This window comes from Trachurus trachurus, assembly GCF_905171665.1.
Source record: "Trachurus trachurus genome assembly, chromosome: 14".
In the NCBI taxonomy this organism is placed as follows: Eukaryota; Metazoa; Chordata; class Actinopteri; order Carangiformes; family Carangidae; genus Trachurus; species Trachurus trachurus.
The window spans coordinates 3,713,920-3,734,584 of record NC_139903.1 but is presented as its reverse complement, the minus strand read 5'-3'; the positions used below and the strand labels follow the sequence as shown (position 1 = coordinate 3,734,584).

The 20,665-nt window shown below is 39.6% G+C and overlaps 1 protein-coding gene across 1 annotated transcript in view; it reads left to right on the top strand.

Annotated features, from left to right (window-relative positions):
* Positions 1-20,665, top strand: part of cblb (Cbl proto-oncogene B, E3 ubiquitin protein ligase) — a 68,490-nt gene that overhangs the window by 27,008 nt on the left and 20,817 nt on the right. Inside the window, exons 6-10 of the mRNA XM_083986409.1 lie at positions 2,431-2,552; positions 8,492-8,629; positions 10,179-10,266; positions 11,489-11,620; positions 19,715-19,915. Of these exons, the coding sequence (XP_083842535.1) occupies positions 2,431-2,552; positions 8,492-8,629; positions 10,179-10,266; positions 11,489-11,620; positions 19,715-19,915 (681 nt within the window). The remainder of the gene's footprint in view (positions 1-2,430; positions 2,553-8,491; positions 8,630-10,178; positions 10,267-11,488; positions 11,621-19,714; positions 19,916-20,665) is intronic.

The following is a 20,665-nucleotide window of genomic DNA, read 5'->3' as shown; positions in this document are numbered from 1 at the left end:
CTTCAAGCACCGTTTATTCTAAGCAGCATAACAATGTTTGAACGCATGCAGAGAGAGAGAGTTTACAGAAATGTAGAGAACATATATATATTTATTTTTGTTTGATGTTTTTTTTTTGTGTCTATATTTTTGCTCCTCTTTGAGTTGTGTGGATGTACGTGTCGTGAGCTCCCTCCTGTCGACGGATTATTTGGCCCATGTGGCTTCAAGATTGTGTGTGGGCGTGCGGCGGCGAGGCCTTAAAGCTGAATTTTTACTCTGGCAGAAAGAATCTTTTACTTTTACACGTTGACGACTTTGAACTTGAAAATGGAAGAAGATGGAATGATTTTATCTGTGTTTTTTCGTTTTCGAACCCCTGATTTATCACTACAGTACGACTTCTCCTCGTGAACTCACCAAACTTGTGTGTCGGTGTTAAAGGGATAGTTCACCCAAAATCCAAAATTGAAATTTCACTCATTATCTACTCTCTACCCTCATGTGGGCTAAGGGCTGGGAGAAGTTTCAGAGTCCTCTGTGGCTTCTCTGAGTTACAGGGGGTCTCGGCGTAGCAGTGCATGTCCATATAACGGTTGCAAATGGATATCAACTGTCTTCGTAACAAAAAGACACACCAAAAAACATCCAAATACCTCCATGCTGCTCGTATGTAATGTCTGTCTTGTATTGAAGCCCCGAAATACATTTAAAAAGTCTATATTTCAAGCTTGTTTTGTAGTGGAAGCTTCTCGAAGCTCTTCTTCCCGGTTTGTCAAATTTGGACGAACTGGGAAGAGCAGCATGGAGGTATTTGGATGTTTTTTGGTGTGTCTTTTTGTTACGAAGACAGTTGGTATCCATTTGCAACCGTTTTAAGGACATGCACTGCTACGCCGAGACCCCCTGTAACTAAGAGAAGCCACGGAGGACTCTGAAACTTCTCCCAGCCCTTAGTCCACATGATGAGGGGGAGTAGATAATGAGTGAAATTTTTCAATTTTGGGTGAACTATCCCTTTAAAGTGAATACAGTCATGAAGTTCCGGTTACGAGGTTCATCCTGCTGCTGCGAAGTCAAGTCACTGGCTGATGCAACCGGCGTGCGCGTCAGCTGAGGCCGGTCGGTCTCCTGTGGTCCCTCGCCTGTTGATTCACCGGTCAGGAATCCTGGTGGGAGGCAGCAGAGGGATCATAGGGATGACTTAGTGAACAAAAAGGGAAAACTCTGACAAACCCATGCCAGAGATATTTTGTAATCCCTGTAAGTCTTGACAAATCTGGTCGAACTTTTTTTTTTTTTTCTTATGGGACAGAGTGGGGAAGGAGGAGGAGGAGGAGGAGGTTGTGGAAACTACACGATGTTGCTTTTGTGAAAATGTACAAAATGATGAAACCGATGTACAGTAAGACATAGTTATGAGATGTTACCACAAAAGGATAGAGAGAGAAGGAGAGAATGGTGTTTTTACTTGTTTTCCAGTCTGTGTCCCACTCAGTAGTTAGTGTTTTTTTCCAGTTGGCCGCCTCCTGCCTCTTTGGGCTGGGCCACTGTGCAAGTTTACTGCTCAAATCCACAAACTCACAGTGTGAGTGGTTAGAGAGGGGAGAGATCGCTCCGTTCCTCTTTCAGCCCAAAGGCCAGTAATTCCAAGGTTTTTTCTTTTTTTTTTTTTTTTTTTTCCTCCTCTGCCAAAACCAGCTATTCAGTCAGGGCAACACATCATTGTCCCTGATGAGCTGCAGCTAAACGGGGCTGGATGGATGGAGGTGAATGTCGTGGCACTTGGCACCACATGGAAACCAACTGGCAAAACCCCATTGATGCCCGCCAGCGCAACGGACCACAGCTTTTTATGCTCTTAACCCGGGGATCTGATTGTTAACAGCTTCTCTGTCACAACCAGTTTTCTCCTCCAGGATATTTCTGCAGAATTTCTACAAAAGAAAAAAGCAAAAAAAAAAAAAAAGCTGGCTCACACATTTTATACTGCGATTCATATGCTAAATAGTTTTTTTTCTTTCTTCTCGTCTTTGTGCTGTGAAGTCAGGTGTCAAAGTCTTTTTATATCTGGATATAATGCAACACATACATTTATTTTTATAACACGCTCTTATTAAACTTTCCAGCTGAGTCATTAAGTTTTTTTTTCCTGCAGAAAACCTCAAACCAACTGTAAACAAAGCCAAACACAAACTGGCTGGAGCTCATAAGCTGCTTCCTCAAACTACACATCAGAAAACTCTCTCTCAGTCACTTTGTTGTTGTTGTTTTTTTATTTGATGGCACTCAGAATTCAGCCAAGTTGACATACCATTTATCAATCTTTTCCTTGTTGCAGAAACACTTACTCGGGATGATTTCATGCTGACAAGTATGAAAAAATAGTAAACACATGATGTGTCATAATCCGTTTAGTTAGAATAACTCTGTGTGGTCTTTTTTTTTCAGCCATGGGGATCAATTCTGAGAAACTGGAATTTCCTGGCGGTGACTCACCCCGGCTACATGGCCTTCCTCACCTACGATGAAGTCAAAGCCCGACTTCACAAGTACATCAACAAGCCTGGCAGGTATGTGGTGACTGTGTTTGTGTGTTATTGTGTGTGTGTGTGTGCGTCATTGAATACCTAAAATACTCATCAGTGATTTAGAAAATACTCACTGGGTTTATTACACCCTGTGTATTCAAATGATCCGTCATCGTTCGGCCCCTCAGGAAGTTTCAACCTTCAGCACTAATTAGTTTAACTGGGTCTCGTAAATCAAAGGCTGAGCCCCGGTGAGATCAGCCTTCCCTGATTGGATCTGCTGCTCCTGAATGAAACATGTGAGGAGGAACCCTGAATCTTTAACCAGGAAATAATGATGACAACATTTAATTAAAACAACAGCAACAACAAAAAGGCCGCAATAATGAGCAATTAACGGCACACAAGCAGACGACAAACACCTGCATCGTTTAGAGTTTCCTGTACCTTCTTTTCTTTACCTCGATCTTAGCAGCTTCTTATTACAAACCAGCCACAGGTGTCATCATCAGGGCCCAGTTGTTCAAAAGGTCTAAATCTACATCTAAATGGATTTTGGATAATGGATTGGAGCAAATCTTGAAAATGGGTTGCTCAAAACTAAAAAACGGATTCTGAGATCCGATTGGGTCATGTAATCCAGTCTTGGTTTTAATCTGGATCAAATCCTCAATTTGTGTTGTTCAAAAGTTTTTAGTAGGATTGGGATAACTTTGATCCCAGCAGTTTTGTGGACTCAGGGAGTATTTCAGGAACAAAATGTCATTTAAATTAAATTCAGATTGGTCAAATAAGCAGAATTTATAATGTAGTATTATACTGTATATACATTGATATTTTGCACCTGATTTTAAAATGTTTGTGTTAAAGTAAATAAAGTTAACTTTTGATTATTTCGGGAAAAAAACAAACTTTTCTCCAACTACTGGATAATTAAATGAAAATTGAAATTTGTATTTTGAATTTTGAAGTCCAAATTTGAAACACATAAATATTCACGATGTGTTTGACTAATGTATTGCAATTTTTTTTTTTATTCATTTGTTGTGGGTCAGGTCTGGCTGTTTAAGAGACATGGAAGACACAAAAAACAGCACAGAAAACAACACATACACCCCGTTTTAAAATAAACACACTTTGAGAGACCCCATGCTGCTGTTCTCCCTGATGTTTATCTACCTGTAGCCTTCAGCGTGATACACATTTAGAGCACTCATTTGCCGGATTTGGTAATCTTGAAAAGTTGGATGAGGATCAGACTGATCCGATCCATCCTTGCTTTGAACAACTGGGATAAAAGTAAGACGGATTACGTGATCCTGGATAGCAAAAAAGGGATTTCAAAATCTGGATAATTTTTATCCAGATTACTTTCTTTCTTTTCTTTTATATTTATATTTATTTATTTATATGAGAGGGACAGTGTACATCAATGAACATAAGATAAAAAGATAAAATGTAAATGCAGACCTGTAATAAAGGTAGCAAATTACATTAAGACAAATATATGCACAATATTTACAACAGCAACATTACACTTTGACCCCCACCCATACGCACACATGCACAAACACCCTCCAATCCACAACCAGAACTCCCTTTACCCCTCAACCACACATATCAACAAGAACAACAAGTACATGTCAAATTACAATTAATTAATTAAGCCATGTACTACAGGGGATTCAGGGACTAGTGTTGACAAATTTGGTTTTCTATTAACCATTTCTTTAGATTGGCTTTAAATGCACCGTATGAAATGGACTCTCTTATGTTTTGTGGTATTGTATTCCACTCTTTGCCTGCCCTACAATACTCATTTTGAACAACTGGGCCCTGATTATGATTTGATTCTCACATTGATAAATTCAGATCGGTGCTATGAGAGAAATATCTCATCTAACTTCATTCGATCATAAAATGTTCATGGAGGACTTTATTGCTAAGAAGCTGATAAAGAAATGAGGTTTTCATCCAGGAAGTTCATAACAAAATGAGTTTGGTCTGTAATAACTTTCTGTTGATGATTTGTTCTCCCTCAACTTATCTGAACTTCTGCCGACAGTCACCTGCAGCTCCTCTGTTGTTGTTGTTGTTGTTGTTGTTATCTGCGAGCTGACGCACAGCCAGGTCTGAAAGTCAACGAGCTCTTTCAGGATCCAATTTTCACGGATACAACCATTGATCTCCTCAGTCTGCTCCACGCGCTCATGAATATTTACAGCGTTGATCAGCGTAACAAACCGGCTGAGAGCAGCGGGCTCAAAGGAAACGGCTATCAGTCAGAATAAAGGCTGTTTATGAATTTTCATTTGGGATTATATGAGTCATAAACATGTCATGCTTTACTGTCACACCTCTGAGCTGCAATCTGAACAACCCCTCCAAAGCTCCTTATTACTGTTGTATATATTCATAAAACGTGTCGTATCTTTGTTTCAGACCTTAAGACCGGAGTAGAGAGTAAATGATCCCAAGACTGAAAGAGAAAGTGAAGGGAATCCTTCAGGTTTAGATCAATTAAACAACAAAAAAAACAAACAGAGCAGCACATCCCACAGAGAAATGTTTTATACAACTTCAGAGTAGAGTGGAAGCGAATAGACCGACTCTGGCTCAATTCCTGTCTCTTCTTTTCCACTCCATTCTCAAATCCATCCTTTTCTTGTGTGTACGATATCTTAATAACATCTATAATATTCTATAATCTGTGAACAAAAAGTCAAAGGTCAGTGTTGCAGTGGCAAAATGTCACGAAAACATTCACTTGGACCGAAGATCTGATCTGATTATTGAACGATCTGATTAGATTCATGTCAAAGGTCAAAGGTCACTGTTGACTCAGAAAAGCCACTTAAGCCATAACTGAAGACCACACACAACAATTAGGACAAAGTTTGACGTTTGACAAAGTTCATATTTATTATAACTCTAGATAAACTACCGTAGGTTGAAAAACAAACACTTGAGGGGTTTTTTTGTTTTTTTTATTGTGCAATATACCAGTGACAAACATTAAGCAAATATAAAGACATGACACAGCAACACAGCAAGCGAGTAAATGGATATGGATGGATAAATTGCGATAAGGAGCAAAAGGGAGGGGGGGGTGAAGAAATGAATGAATTCTCACTCATCATGTTAGGTGACATACATCACTGCAAAAACTCAAAATCTTACCAAGAATATTTGTCTTATTTCTTGTCAAAATGTCTCATTTCTAGTCAAAACTAATCTCTTTCGACTTAATAAGACTCATCACCTAAAAATTAACTTGTTTTTAGATCATTTTCACTTGTTTCAAACACATTTTCAGTTGAGTTAAGTAGAAAAATCTGCCAGTGAAAGCAAGTTTTTTGTGCTTGTAATAAGAATGAAAAACTTGTCAGATTTTTCTACTTATTCCAAGTGAAAATCTGCTTGAAAGAAGTAAAAAGTGTCTAAAAACAAGCTACTTTTTAATGTGATTAGTCTTATTTTAAGTGGAATTAGATTTGTTTTGACTAGAAATGAGACATTTTGACTAGAAATAAGACAAATATTCTTGGTAAGATTTTGAGTTTTTGCAGTGCAGAACATAAAATGAGACAACACTTGAGTTTTTGGTGTGGTGCCAAACACGATGGTTTATTCCTGGTCAGGTTTGGGGTGGAGTGGAGTGGGGTTGGGTTGGGTGGTGGTGGGGGGGTTGGGGTGTAGCTTGAGAAAATACCTATAGCAACACTTCTAATTTATTGCGAGCAGCCTCCACAGCCTTGAGCGGACGGAGAGCTGCGTACGCTCTGTGATTAGCCGGTCTGGTGTAGCCAACACGGTCGAGCAGAGCGGATAATGACAGGACAGGAAATGTGTGTCTGTGTGGAAGTGAGCGGACGAGCGGGCGGGCGGGTGAGGGAGTGAGGAGGACGACGGGGGGGTTAGCCGGTGTCTAATTATGCTAATGTATGGGGGCTCTGATCCCCTGATCGAGTAGTGAATCATGCAAAATACCATTGTTATGAACCGACACTGGAACAAACACACAGAGACACACACACACACACACACACACACACAGCTGTGTGGGCGAGGACAAGTCATATCAGATGAGCTGCTACATGTTTCTATTTCAACTCACTCAAACACACACACACACTCACACAGACTTCTGTCCAAGCACCTGGGATAAGCCAGATGTTACAGAGTGGTGAAAAGTCATCCATGATCCATCCCACAACGTATTGATCATAACTGACCTCAGCTCAGCCAGAGCTGCAGTGGCTCAGTCTGTGGTCGGGGCTCGATCCATTCCCTTGACTCTGCTCTAAACCCACTACAGCTGCATCCACAGTCCCCGTCTCTTTCTTTCTTTCTTTCTTTCTTTCTCACTGCTAATGTTCAGATTCTTACCTTGAGCTGAGCTGTTTCCTTTGTATTCAGCTCTGAATCCAAAAGGAAATCCCTTGGACTTGAAAGAAAGACACAGCAGCACTGTTCTATGTTTTATACATACAAGAATGAAATTCATTTTGTGTTCTGCTGTCCTTTCTATGACTCTATAAGTGTGAATTTGTGTGGTTAGACGATGCTGAGAAGCGAAAACATCTTTCTCAGTTGAATATATTTGCATTTTCTTTATTTCTTGAAAAGGCTTGGGCAATGAGATGAAGAGCGATACATAGTTGAATGTCTCATGTCTCATTTCTAGTCAAAACTAATCTCTTTCCACTTAAAATAAGACTCATCACCTAAAAATTAACTTGTTTTTAGATCATTGTCACTTGTTTGAAACAAATTTTCACTTGAAATAAGTAGAAAAATCTGCCAGTGAAAGCAAGTTTTTTTGTGCTTGTAATAAGAAAGAAAAACTTTGTTCCACTATCAGATTTTTCTACTTATTTCAAGTGAAAATATGCTTGAAAGAAGTAAAAAGTGTCTAAAAACAAGCTACTTTTTAATTTCTTTCTTTCTATCTATCTATCTATCTATCTATCTATCTATCTATCTATCTATCTATCTATCTATCTATCTATCTATCTATCTATCTATCTATCTATCTATCTATCTATCTATCTATCTATCTATCTATCTATCTATCTATCTATCATGTCATCTCTGCATCTGGACACTAAAGCTGAGCAAAAACCATTTTAGCAACACACCAAGTTATGTGAAGTGCTTTGACACTTTGCATATATTTCTTAGGATCAGTGCTAAGACGCGGGTTTATGTGACTGTACAGTATGTTGAGTACTTTGAGTGAAAACAGGAAACATAAACATCAACTGAACACTCAGCAAATAATAATCCCAGATGATGTCAGTTCCCAGGCCGAATATTAAACAGCTGTTTGGTCCATGTGTGAATAAAACAACTGTATGATAACTCAAAAAAATTGCATCACATACATTATATTTAGGGCTTGAAATCATTATATAATAACATAATAAGGATTTAATTCCATTATTATAAAACAATAAGATTATGATAATCAGCATAGGGGCATACAATTATATTATTATACATAATATGTTAACAAGCAGATACAGTATTTAAAGGGATAGTTCACCCAAAATTGTAATTTCACTCATTATCTACTCACCCTCATGTGGACTAAGGGCTGGGAGAAGTTTCAGAGTCCTCCGTGGCTTCTCTGAGTTACAGGGGGTCTCGGCGTAGCAGTGCATGTCCATATAACGGTTGCAAATGGATACCAACTGTCTTCGTAACAAAAAGACACACCAAAAAACATCCAAATACCTCCATGCTGCTCGTATGTAATGTCCGTCTTGTATTGAAGCCCCAAAATGCTCTTCCCGGTTCATCCAAATTGGACGAACTGGGAAGAGGAGCCCTTAGTCGACATGAGGGTGAGTAGATAATGAGTGAAATTTGAATTTTGGGTGAACTATCCCTTTAAAGATGCAACAGTTTTTATCATTCAAAGTGAATTAGATTTTATTCAAAACGTTTGTATTTCTTGTTTTCTCTCTCTCTGACAGCTACATCTTCAGACTGAGCTGCACGCGGCTCGGCCAGTGGGCCATCGGTTACGTGACCAACGACGGCAACATCCTGCAGACCATCCCCAACAACAAACCGCTGTTCCAGGCTCTCATCGACGGCTACAGGGAGGGCTTGTACGTACAAGTAACATGCACCTCACGCACACAAAAAAAAACACGCTCTTCCTCTCTAAACTCACACAGTTTGTATATTTATAAGCCGAGTTGATCCATCCGTCCACCGACTGATCTGTGCACAGAGAGAGTCGCTTCAATGTCCCAGAGACCAGCAGACCAGAGCACAGAAGATTGAACATTGAAGATACTGTACAGCTCTTGTCTGGGAGATGAAACGAGATGTTTTCTTTTTGGTGTCAGTCAGTTTTTTTGTGCTTTAAGTTGTTTTGTGCGACCATCTGTTCCTCTCTTACCTGATAATCTGACAAAGATGCTTCCAGCCGTTCGGCGTGTGTCATCTCGCTTCCTTTGGCTGTCAGTCCGGCCGAGGCGGGAACGTTTGAAGCGCCTCTGTTTTTGATCATGGGGGGATTTGGGGGGGGGACTCCAACTCAGACTGAAATGAAATTCACATTAATCAACTCTCAGTCACGGGGGTCATACCCACCCCAGCCTTGTAAATGCTGAATTAATCTGTAAAATTGACTTAAAGCAGGAAAGAGTTTCTGCTGACTTCTGTAAAAAATGCTGATGGACATATTTTACTTTTTTTTAACGTCTGCTGACAGCTGATATTTAGTGTCAGTCATAAACCAGAATCAGTCACTTGTGCTTCGACTGCTGCTGCTGCTTGAGAGCCGTATAGCTGGAAAAAATAAAGACACCATTTCAAAATGTTCTTACATAATAAACCAGCTTCTCTACATGTATGGCAGCCATCGACTCAAGTGTCTATTGAACTCCAACACAAGCACCTCACTCTACGTAGCTGATCACCTGAACCAAATCAGATTTAATGAGGAAGAAAGATTATAAATAAATAATAAAAAAAACACTGCTGCGATTAAAAATTGGGATTATTCCACCAATGTTGATTTCTAAAGTCTTCCTAAGTTTAAAAAGTAGTGTTGTGTTGTTTTAAAATGAATATGAACTTGTTTTCTTTGCATTATACAAGGTCTGAAAACACCAGAATTTGCCATTTTCTGCAAATAAATAAATGCTCTAAATGACAATATTTTTATTTCCAATTTGGGAGAAGTTTTGTCAGTAGGTTATAGAATGAAACAAAAGTGTTCATTTTACTCAAACACATAGCTATGAATAGTAAAACCAGAGGAACTGATCATTTTGAAGTGGTCTCTGAATGTTTTCCAGGCAAGGCAAGGCAAGGCAATTTTATTTGTATAGCCCGTTTTTACAAACAGTTTGTCTCAAAGGGCTTTACATGGCATCACAACAACATCCTTAGACCCTCACATCCACTGAGGAAAAACTCCATGGAAAACCCAGAGCTGTATATATACATATGTTGGAGAACATTATGTAACATGTCAAAGCCATACAGTAGATGGAACATGTGAAGAAATAGTGCAGTTAGTGAAATAGTTTTTACTTTACTTTAAAGGGACAAGGAGGAGTTTTGGAAAGCAAAGTGTTTTCAAAGAACATAATGAATAAAACCTGACTTCAAATAATCGTTTTTCTTTCTTTTTCTCATTTGCAGCTACTTGTTCCCGGACGGTCGCAGCTACAATCCTGATCTCACCGGTTTATGCGAGCCGACGCCTCATGATCACATCAAAGTGACACAAGTGGGTTTGTGTTCGTCTTAAAAACATGGTCACGGAATTTGTTAGCCTCACAAAGCCAGAGGCTCAGTCTTCCCCATGACATTTAAGTGTGGAAAGTGTTCAATGAGAACTGACTGAACCGGATCAAATATGTGTCAGACCACTGCTGGATGATATAATAAGTGTGGGAGGGTTATTTCAAATGAAAAAGACGTGACTCAGAGCCACTCCAAAATCTCAAACCTCAAGAACAACTATATTGAAATGTGTTATTAAATGACACATAGTTGCCCCACTGCTCCCCACTGCTCTGCACTGATTTATTACAGTGAGGCTGAGAAACCAGCCAATGAGAGCACAGCTGCTGTCCATCCTGTAGTTCAGTGGGGGTACAGTACGTGGAAACATTTACTAATTTATTTAGAAGATGATAAGTAAATATTCCCAGTCATTTCATAAACCCATTAACTAAAATGGTGCGTGTGCCTGTGAGACAATAACCTGGGGCACAACAACACAGCTGAAAGTTACATGTTATGAATGTAATAAGAGTTAAATAAAACAAAGGCAAGTTGATTAATATTATTATTTATTTTATTTTTATTTTATTTTGAAGGCAGGCAGATTCTTGGTTATTTTTATGTTTAATTTGAGTTCAAAAGAACGTAAAATGAAGGAGAATTATTATATAAAAGACAATATACTATTAGTGTAAAACGTCTTTGCACAAATTAAAGAGAGAAATTACAATTATTTTCAATTCATAATCAGTCATGTTACGTTTTATAGACCACTTTTGGAAATACATGTAAATAAATGTTGGAAGTAAATGGTATAAACCTTTGTGACAGAGGGTAATCATTACTTTTTTAAGCAAATTCCTGTTGACCTGAACAGATAAAAGCATTTGTAGACAACATCCTAGTTCGAAATGTCTGGAAATTATTCCAGATTCAAGAGGTTTACTGTCATATACTCAGTTATTAAAACCATGCATCAAATTCTTACTTTGCACGTTTCCCTTAAACAACGTAAAACGACAATATCAGCAAGAAAACCCCCCCAAAAAACCAAAAACCTCTGACTTATAGAGGGGAGGTCCCTGAAGGCATCACTGAATTCAATTCACCAAGGCTGTACTACTGTGTATGTCCATTGTACTACGGTATATGTGTGTCTGTATGTCTTTTGTGTGTCAGTCGGTGACTAACGTGTGCGGCCGTGTCTCTGTCTGTCTGAACAGGAGCAGTATGAGCTGTACTGTGAAATGGGCTCCACCTTCCAGCTCTGTAAGATCTGCGCCGAGAACGACAAAGACGTCAAGATCGAACCCTGCGGTCACCTGATGTGCACTTCCTGTCTCACGGCCTGGCAGGTAAACGTGATCAACGCCGCACAACGCACAAAGTCACGGGGTTGTATTGTATCTGTGGCCTTGGTAGATTGTTGTTAACATTGCATGAACATATCTGCCCTACAAAGGCAAAATGCAGTATTTGAAAAAATGCAAAAACTGAGAAAAACAGCTTTTTGTGTTTTTCATTGTCAGGTTTAAGCATCAAATTATGAATAACTACCAAGTATTAGTAGTAAACCTTTATTTAACCAGGCAAGAATTGCTAAGAATACATTCTTATTAAGGCAATGGCCTGGTAGAAGGTGAAAGACCTCCTAAGGGGCAAGGGAAAGGGGGTGTATAACATTAAAATATAGACAATAAAAGCACATATGACAACAGTGACACAAGAGAAAAGAAGAATAGAGACAGTAGGCCGAACATATAGCAATGACACATACCACAAAGTGACAGTTAATTTGACGTACAGTGACATACAACAAGTTATGTAAGACAGTGATAATAGATGTAAAGACTTTGATACTAGACAACCATAAAAAGACTATATCTATAACTATAACTATAGACTAACAAGTCTATAATTGATTAGATTAGGTGGACTGAATTAAATGTATTCTGTAGTTTGTCTTTCTGACCAATTTTAACCGTTTTATGGCATATTTTGTAACCAATTTTGGCAGTTTTATATAATAGCTACAGATGCTGCACTTTGCCTTGGTTTCACAGTGCTTTTTTGGATGGACAGCAAAATAAAAAGCCCAATAACTCTGGAAATTTTAGCAGTACCAATATCAAATTCTACCAGATTGAAGAGAATATGCCACACTTTTGATTGGTCAAAAATAAATTGCAGATACAGATACTGCACTTTGCCTTTGTAGGGCAGATATATACGTATATATTGTATATCTATAGACGTGTGGGTTATGAACAGACCGTCTCTGTCTCTCTGCACCGTTTTCTGTCCAGTCGGGTGTTAGCGTAGGAATAGATCTTGTTTGAAGATTAATGAGTGAGAGAGAAAACTGAATTTCTCTCCTGAGTTATAGAAGCAAGTTCTTTCACAACAAGCTGAAGAAAAATCTCCTCCCTCCCTCTCTCCCTCCCTCACTTCCTGCCCTTGTGTCCTTGGATCTGTTCTAATCAGATTTTCATGTACATCAGTCAATAGCGGAAGAGAAAACTGAGCGTGTGTGTGTGTGCAAACAGTATAGTATATGTTTCCAGTGTTTCTGCAGCCGTGCTCAGTTGTTTTTAGTCCCTGCGTGTGCGGCTGTAGCTTCGTATCAGAGGCCGCGCCAGCAAACGTGTGTTTGTAATTACCTTCCCCTAATGAGTCATTAGCATCGAGTCCAGAGACTTCCTCCTCCTCCCTTCTCTTTCTTTCATACCTCCTCTTCCTCCTCTCTGCGGGACATCTGTGTTGCAGTCACTGTACGTTCTGCACTGACCCTGATGCTATTGATCTCGGACAGTGACACACACATATCAATGCTGCAGCTCTGGACACGAGCCCACACTGTAAACCTGTCCTGCAATCACAATTACAATTCTGTATCAAGGATATTCTGACTCTGGCTCCCCGAGAGGTTTCATCCATCAAACACCGTATATTAGCCTCTCATTTAATAACATTATGAATCTTCTTCCTGCCGGTGCTGAATATGCATGTGATTATTCAGCTTTCTGCAAATGAAACCCATCACTCGCTGGAATAATTTAAAGTTTCTTGCATTCATTACATTTTGTGTATTTTATTATTAGTAATATTCAAATTTCTGCTGCAGCATTTTTTTGGCAGTGGAGCTTTTGTGAGGGAGGACCTGGAAAATGATTCACCGGGCTGTGAAGTGAATGCAGGTTTTATACACAAAGTTGAGAACATTTTTTTTTTCTCTTTCTTTTTTTCAGTCAGTCAGTCATTCAGCAATATAATAGTTTCCATTTATCATGAGTGTTTGGTTTGAGTCATCTTAGCCAGCAGCGTCAAAGTCAGAATGAACAAACACTGAAATACACTTTATACCACTACAGTATACTGCCCTACAAAGGCAAAGTGCAGTATCTGCATTTTTTCCAATTTTTTTTTTTTTTGACCAATCAAAAGTGTAAAGGCATATTCTCTTCAATCTGGTAGAATTTGATATTGGTACTGCTAAAATTAGTTTATTGGGTTTTTTTATTAGTTATTGGGCTTCTTATTTTTCTGTCCATCCAAAAAAGCACTCTGAAACCAAGCCAAAGTGCAGTATCTGCATCAAAACCAAGGCAAGAGTGCAGTATCTGCCATAAAACTGTCAAAATTGGTCACAAAATATGCCATAAAACGGTCAACATTGGTCAGAAAGACAAACTACAAAATACATTTAATTCAGTCCACCTTTATCTAATCAATTATAGACTTGGTAGTTATTCATAATTTGATGCTTAAACCTGACAATGAAAAACACACAAAAAGCTGTTTTTCTCAGTTTGGCATTTTTACAGATACTGCACTTTGCCTTTGTAGGGCAGAGTACATGTATTCATTCACATTGTGTTTTATTGTCATGTTCTTTCATTGATACGATACACACATGATGAGCACTGGCGGTAAAAGTCGTCCTCGGTGGCATTTTAGCGAATTTTTTGCTAATGTTGCTCAGAAAACACGCAAAAAACTAAATAAAAAATGTTCTGGGTGGTAATGTGGAGTTTGCAGCAGATCAGCAGTCACAGTGAGGATCCACTGAATCGAAGGTGTTTGCTCTGGTTTGAAGAGCAACGCCACTCACACATTCGTTTTCGTTTTTTCGTTCTTTCATGGCTCCAACGCTGGAAAGCTTCTTCTTGCTCTTCTTGCTCAGTCTTCTTTGGTTTCATTCTGCAGCCGTAGCTTCACAGCAGATGAGCGCAGTCTTTCCAGAGCTCCGTCCGTCCCTGAACTCTGTAAACAGCAGAACTCAGCAGCAGCAGCAGCAGCCACAGTGACAGCGTTTCCTGTTATGACAACTCAGTGTAACCACACCTCCCCCACACACGCTCCATCACCCATTCACTGACGTACGTTATGTCAGAGGAGCATGCAGCATGTAGTACAGTATATATACACATACATATACACTTATATATGTAATATGTTTATGAATCTAGGGCTCTGTAGTATTCCAGTAATGAAGTATTTTCCTCCACATTAGAGAAATGAGTCAGAGCGTAGCGGGGGAACCCTCGCTCATCATTGACTCAGTGGTGGTTCCCTGACTTTCCTCTCGCTCTGTGTTATTAGTCAGCAGGGGTGGAACAGATATACACTCACTCACTCACTCACTCATTGGGGAGTGGGCCGATGATCTGTGTGCTTCCACATCCTGTTTGCTTTTTTTTTTATTGACCATGTTTGATCTCCACAGAGAATGGGGGCACATGATGAGAGAGAGAGAGAGGGTTCCCTCGTTCTGTTCTGGCTATTAGTTTTATCCTGAATCAATGCAGCAGCGAGGGAAGAGAAATGAGTCACACAGGCTTTCCTGTGTCTCATTTTTACCCGAGAGAGAGTACGTAGGCTTCATGTGATGCACTGTACATATATGGTTTGGGTAACACTTTAGATTAGGGAACACATATTCATCATTAACTAGGTGCTTATTAATATGCATATAAGTAGCTTACTAGCGCCTTATTAGTAATTATTAAGCACATATTAACACCTTATTCTACACACACTGCAAAAACTCAAAATCTTTCCAAGAATATTTGTCTTATTTCTTGTCAAAATGTCTAATTTCTAGTCAAAACTAAACTCTTTCCACTTAAAATTAGACTCATCACCTAAAAATTAACTTGTTTTTAGATAATTTTCACTTGTTTCAAACAAATTTTCACTTGAAATAAGTAGAAAAATCTGCCAGTGAAAGCAAGTTTTTTGTGCTTGTTATAGGGAAGGAAAACTTGCTCCACTGTCAGATTTTTCTACTTATTTCAAGTAAAAATATGCTTGAAAGAAGTAAAAAGTGTCTAAAAACAAGTTACGTGTTAATGTGATGAGTCTTATTTTAAGTATAATGAGATTTGTTTTGAAATTAGAAATTACATTTTGACTAGAAATAAGACAAATATTCTTGGTAAGATTTTGAGTTTTTGCAGTGTAGCTTTATTCTACCTCTATTACACTGCAAAAACTCAACATCTTACCAGGAATATTTGTCTTATTTCTAGTCAAAATGTCATTCCTAGTCCAAACAAATCTAATTCTACTTAAAATAAGTCTCATCACATTAAAAAAGTAGCTTGTTTTTAGACACTTTTTTTGTTTGTTTTACTTCTTTCAAGCATATTTTAACTTGAAATAAGTAGAAAAATCTGATAGTGGAGCAAGTTTTTCTTTCTTATTACAAGCACAAAAAACTTGCTTTCACTAAATGTACTTAATTTTTAGGTGATGAGTCTTATTTTAAGTGGAAAGAGGTTAGTTTTGACTAGAAATGAGACATTTTGACAAGAAATAAGACAATATTCTTGGAAAGATTTTGAGTTTTTGCAGTGGACACCACGAATTACGATTTTTCCTGATATTAACTCCTAATTATGGCTTATTCATTATAAATTAATGCATTGTTGTTTCTGAATAATGTCAATGTGAATAAGCAGTGGGTTATTGGGGCCTTGTACAGGGGCAGTAGCACAAGAACAGTAATTCTTCCTTTATCACTCTGAATTAGTATAGCATTAATGCATTAATTTACAATGAATAAGCCGTAATTAGGAGTTAATATCAGGAAAAATCTTAATTTATAGGTAGAACAAAAGGCTATGTAGAATAAGGTGTTAATACGTGCTTAATAATTACTAATAAGGAGCTAGTAAGCTACTTATATGCATATTAATAAGCACCTAGTTAATGGTGAATATGTGTTCCCTAATCTAAAGTGTTACCGTGGTTTGTGTCTCTTACTCAGAGCTGCATCAGGAGAAAGAAGTATAAAGAATTGTTTCCACAAAGCATTTTAAGTTTGGTGATTTTTCATGTGCACATATAAAGGTTAGAATAATGACATTTATATCGATGATGGATGAATCGACTTAGTGTAGTGTGAAAGCGGTGACTCATAGTGACAGCTGGGTTTCACAGTTCTGGTTGAGTCTTGTTGCCACGGCGGCTGCTGCTCCCAGTGTAAAAAAAAAAAAACTCTGTGGAGCTTTTAGCAGCTAAAAGATACAGATACAGATATATTCTCTCAGGAGATGGAACTGAGTTAAAGGGATAGTTCACCCAAAATTCGAATTTCACTCATTATCTACTCACCCTCATGTCGACTAAGAGCTGTGAGAAGTTTCAGAGTCCTCCGTGGCTTCTCTGAGTTACAGGGGGTCTCGGCGTAGCAGTGCATGTCCATATGACGGTTGCAAATGGATACCAACTGTCTTAATCCAAAAAGACACACCAAAAAACATCCAAATACCTCCATAGTGCTCGTCTGTAATGTCCCTCTTGTATTGAAGCCCCGATATGAGAAATTGTTCCGACTGACACAGGAAGAGCAGTGAACCGAGACACTGGGAGCTTCCACTACAAACAAGCTTAAAATATAGACTTATTTCATTTTTTTCGGAACAATTTCTCATGTTGGGGGCTTCAATACAAGAGGGACATTACAGACGAGCAGCATGGAGGTATTTGGATGTTTTTTGGTGTGTCTTTTTGTTACGAAGAAAGTTGTTATCCATTCACAAATTCACCATTATATGGACAAATACTGCTGCGCGGATCCAATTCTCACAGCTCTTAGTCGACATGAGGGTGAGTATGTAGATAATGAATGAAATTTGAATTTTGGGTGAACTATCCCTTTAATCATCAGGTGGCCAGACACACACACAGGACCCTCGGCTGCAGTTTTATTTCACTCTGTCAGTCGTGTCTGTTGCTCAGCGCTCTCTGGTCTCCTCTGTGGTCATCACACCATCTCCTCCTCCTCCTCCTCCTCCTCCTCCTCTTCCCTCTGAGCTCCTTTCCTTTTAACCTCCCACTCCTTCCCTTCTCCACCCACTCTAATTAGGATTAAGTTTCAAACATGCCTTTGGTGGGTCCCCCCCCCCCCGCTAAGTCCCCAACCATATGGCTGCCACAACTGCAGCTTTGTTCTCCGTAAACATTGTCTGCCTTTGATTGTAGCCGCTGAGTCAGTGGAGAGGGGGGGACGCTCTGGAAACCAAAACCTCTTTATTATCTTATTTACGACCTCGGTTTGACAGGGTCTGCCATGTGGAATATCTACATGTGGCCGGTGAATTTTGTGAAGTTTGCAGAGCGTTTTTTCCCCCGGAGAGGGAGCTACACAATCATGTGTCCAGTCGACCATGTCAGAGTCCTTTCATGAATGACGGGAAGAGTGAGAGAGAGAGAGAAAGATGTAGGGTTGTAGTGAAGTTCTTAACCTTAACCATGTGTAACGCAGCTGTGTGTCGTGCTCGACAGGCCGCCGCCACTTTGTGTGTTTTGCCGAAACATTACACCAACAAAACTCTGCTCAGGTCACTGGATGCAGGAGATTATGTGGTTACAGATGTGATTGCCACACCTGTGTGCAGTAACGGAGTAAATTTACTTGAGTACTGTACTTAAGTACATATCCAGAGGATTTGTACTTTACTTGACTATTTACTTGAATACATTTCCAAGACAAATCTTTTTTACTTTTACTCGAGTTAAAGGACAATTCCGGGCAAATTCACCTCGGGGCTGTATGTTCCTAACATTTTAGGTCTAAAAGAAGGAATCTGAAGATTTGTCTGTCCCCGCATCGCCACGGCAGCAATGAATGGGAGCGGATTGAAGCTCTGCTGCTTAGGTTGTTTACATCCCTCAAAGCCACAGACAGCGTCAGATGGCGACTCAAACATGCACCCAGAAGTTTATTTACTTCAAGCAAGCCGACATGTTTGTAAAACTAGATCTAATTCAACGTCTCCCAGAGTCTCGTGCGAGACCCAAGTTGACGCTCGGTGTGTTCAGGTGCAGTGGGAGCTCCCGTTTGTGTCATAAACACAGGAATATCAACTCTTGACTTGCTTCAAGTAAAAAAAACTTCTCGACGCATGTTTGAGTCGCCATCTGACACCCCCGAGTTGAAATTGCCCGGACTTGTCCTTTAATTTCTAGGAAGGCTGAAAAGTACTCGTTACTTTCAGGTCTGCTCTTTTTTTCCTTTTTTTTCTAAAATCCTATTGGACACAAGCTGTGTTTGTCAAAGAAGGAAACCCTAACCCCCTAAAAGCAGCACATCAGTGCAGCTGCTTTCAAAGAGTTAATTCTCAGAAACAAGAGTTAAAAGCTCCTTAAATTCATTTAGAAAAAATTATAGTAATTCATTGATGTGAAAAATAAGAAATTTACTCTTACTCTTACTTTTACTTAAAGGGACAACGAGGAGTTTTGGAAAAGCGAAGCGTTTTCACACTATATTTATGAGCCTCTGCGCGCACCGTACATTTCTTTGACTGGCGCAAGACAGACTCATGTTTTCATTCATCAATAATTAAAGTCAGAGGTTGGAAGACGATCACATACCGTCGTAGTTCCGACCATAAACGGCGATTCGGCGACGTTATTCTCATGACTCGCCACGAAACCGAAAGTAAAGAAACGCTGGTCGGCTCGACCAGCATTTCCACCACCACTAATAATAACAAAATAACCATAGAGACAAAACCATATATTTATCGAAAATGGGCCCATTAACAAGTGGTAACGTAGATTCATCAACATTAACGTGAGACTTTTTTATAACCAAATAGAAACTCCTCGTTGTCCCTTTAAAGTAAATTTAAAAGCATGTACTTTTGGATACTTAAGTACCTTTAAAAGCAAGTACTTCTTTACTCTTACTCGAGTAACATGTCGACTGAGCTACTTTTACTTGTAACTGAGTAAATATTGACCAGTAGTATTTGTACTCTTACTCAAGTACTGGGATCGAGTACTCTGTCCATCTCTGCCTGTGTGTGTGTGTGTGTGTGTGTGTGTGTGTGTGTGTGTGTGTGTGTGTGTGTGTGTGTGTGTATGTGTATGTGTGTGTGTGTGAGTGTTGTTCAGATGAAATGACTCTGTTTCACTTTCTCTCTGATACGTTCCAGGAATCGGACGGTCAGGGTTGTCCGTTCTGTCGCTGCGAGATCAAAGGCACGGAGCCGATCATCGTGGATCCCTTCGACCCGCGGAACGAGGGCAACAAGTGCTTCTTCCTGGACCAGCACAGCTGCCACATGCTGGAGCTGGACGACGACGAGGACCGGGAGGACTGCCTGGTCATGAACGGACTGGCCAACATCAGGAAGGTAAAGAGTGACGAGGAGGAGGAGAAATCTGACTTCTCTTCCCTGTTCTAGCTCTTAGAGTTACACTCAAAGGGATAGTTCAACATTTGTGGCAAATTGGCCCATTGCCATAATCCCTATAGTCATAGCAGTAGGTTCGTTACCTTTAATTGTCGGTGCAAGCTATTTTTAGAACGGCGGAGCAGAGCCGTGAGCTGCTCAGAGCTACGCTACGGAGGCCCATGGGATTTCTTGGTTTCCCTCATCAAACTCATCAAATACACAATCCAACAACTCCACAACGCTCTGGTGGACAAGTTGTGACCTGCACATTCACCACGCTATGAGATAATAACACAACGTTACCACACAGAGTTGTTTTACAGGTAAATTCATGCAAAACCGCTGATGCGCGTTGCCTTCAGGGACAGTTTTTCATCAACAGTCTCTGTATTTCCCTCTAAAACAACTCTGTCTGGTAACGTTGTGTTATTATCTCATAGCGTGGTGAATGTGCAGGTCACAACTTGTCCACCAGAGCGTTGTGGAGTTGTTGGATTGTGTATTTTTATGAGTTTGATGAGGGAAACCAAGAAATCCCATGAGCCTCCGTAGCGTAGCTCTGAGCAGCTCACGGCTCTGCTCCGCCGTTCTAAAAATAGCTTGCACCGACAATTAAAGGTAACGAACCTACTGCTAAAATTCTGATTAAGGGTTATGGCAATGGGCCAATTTGCTAAAATGTTGAACTATCCCTTTAATGACAAAATA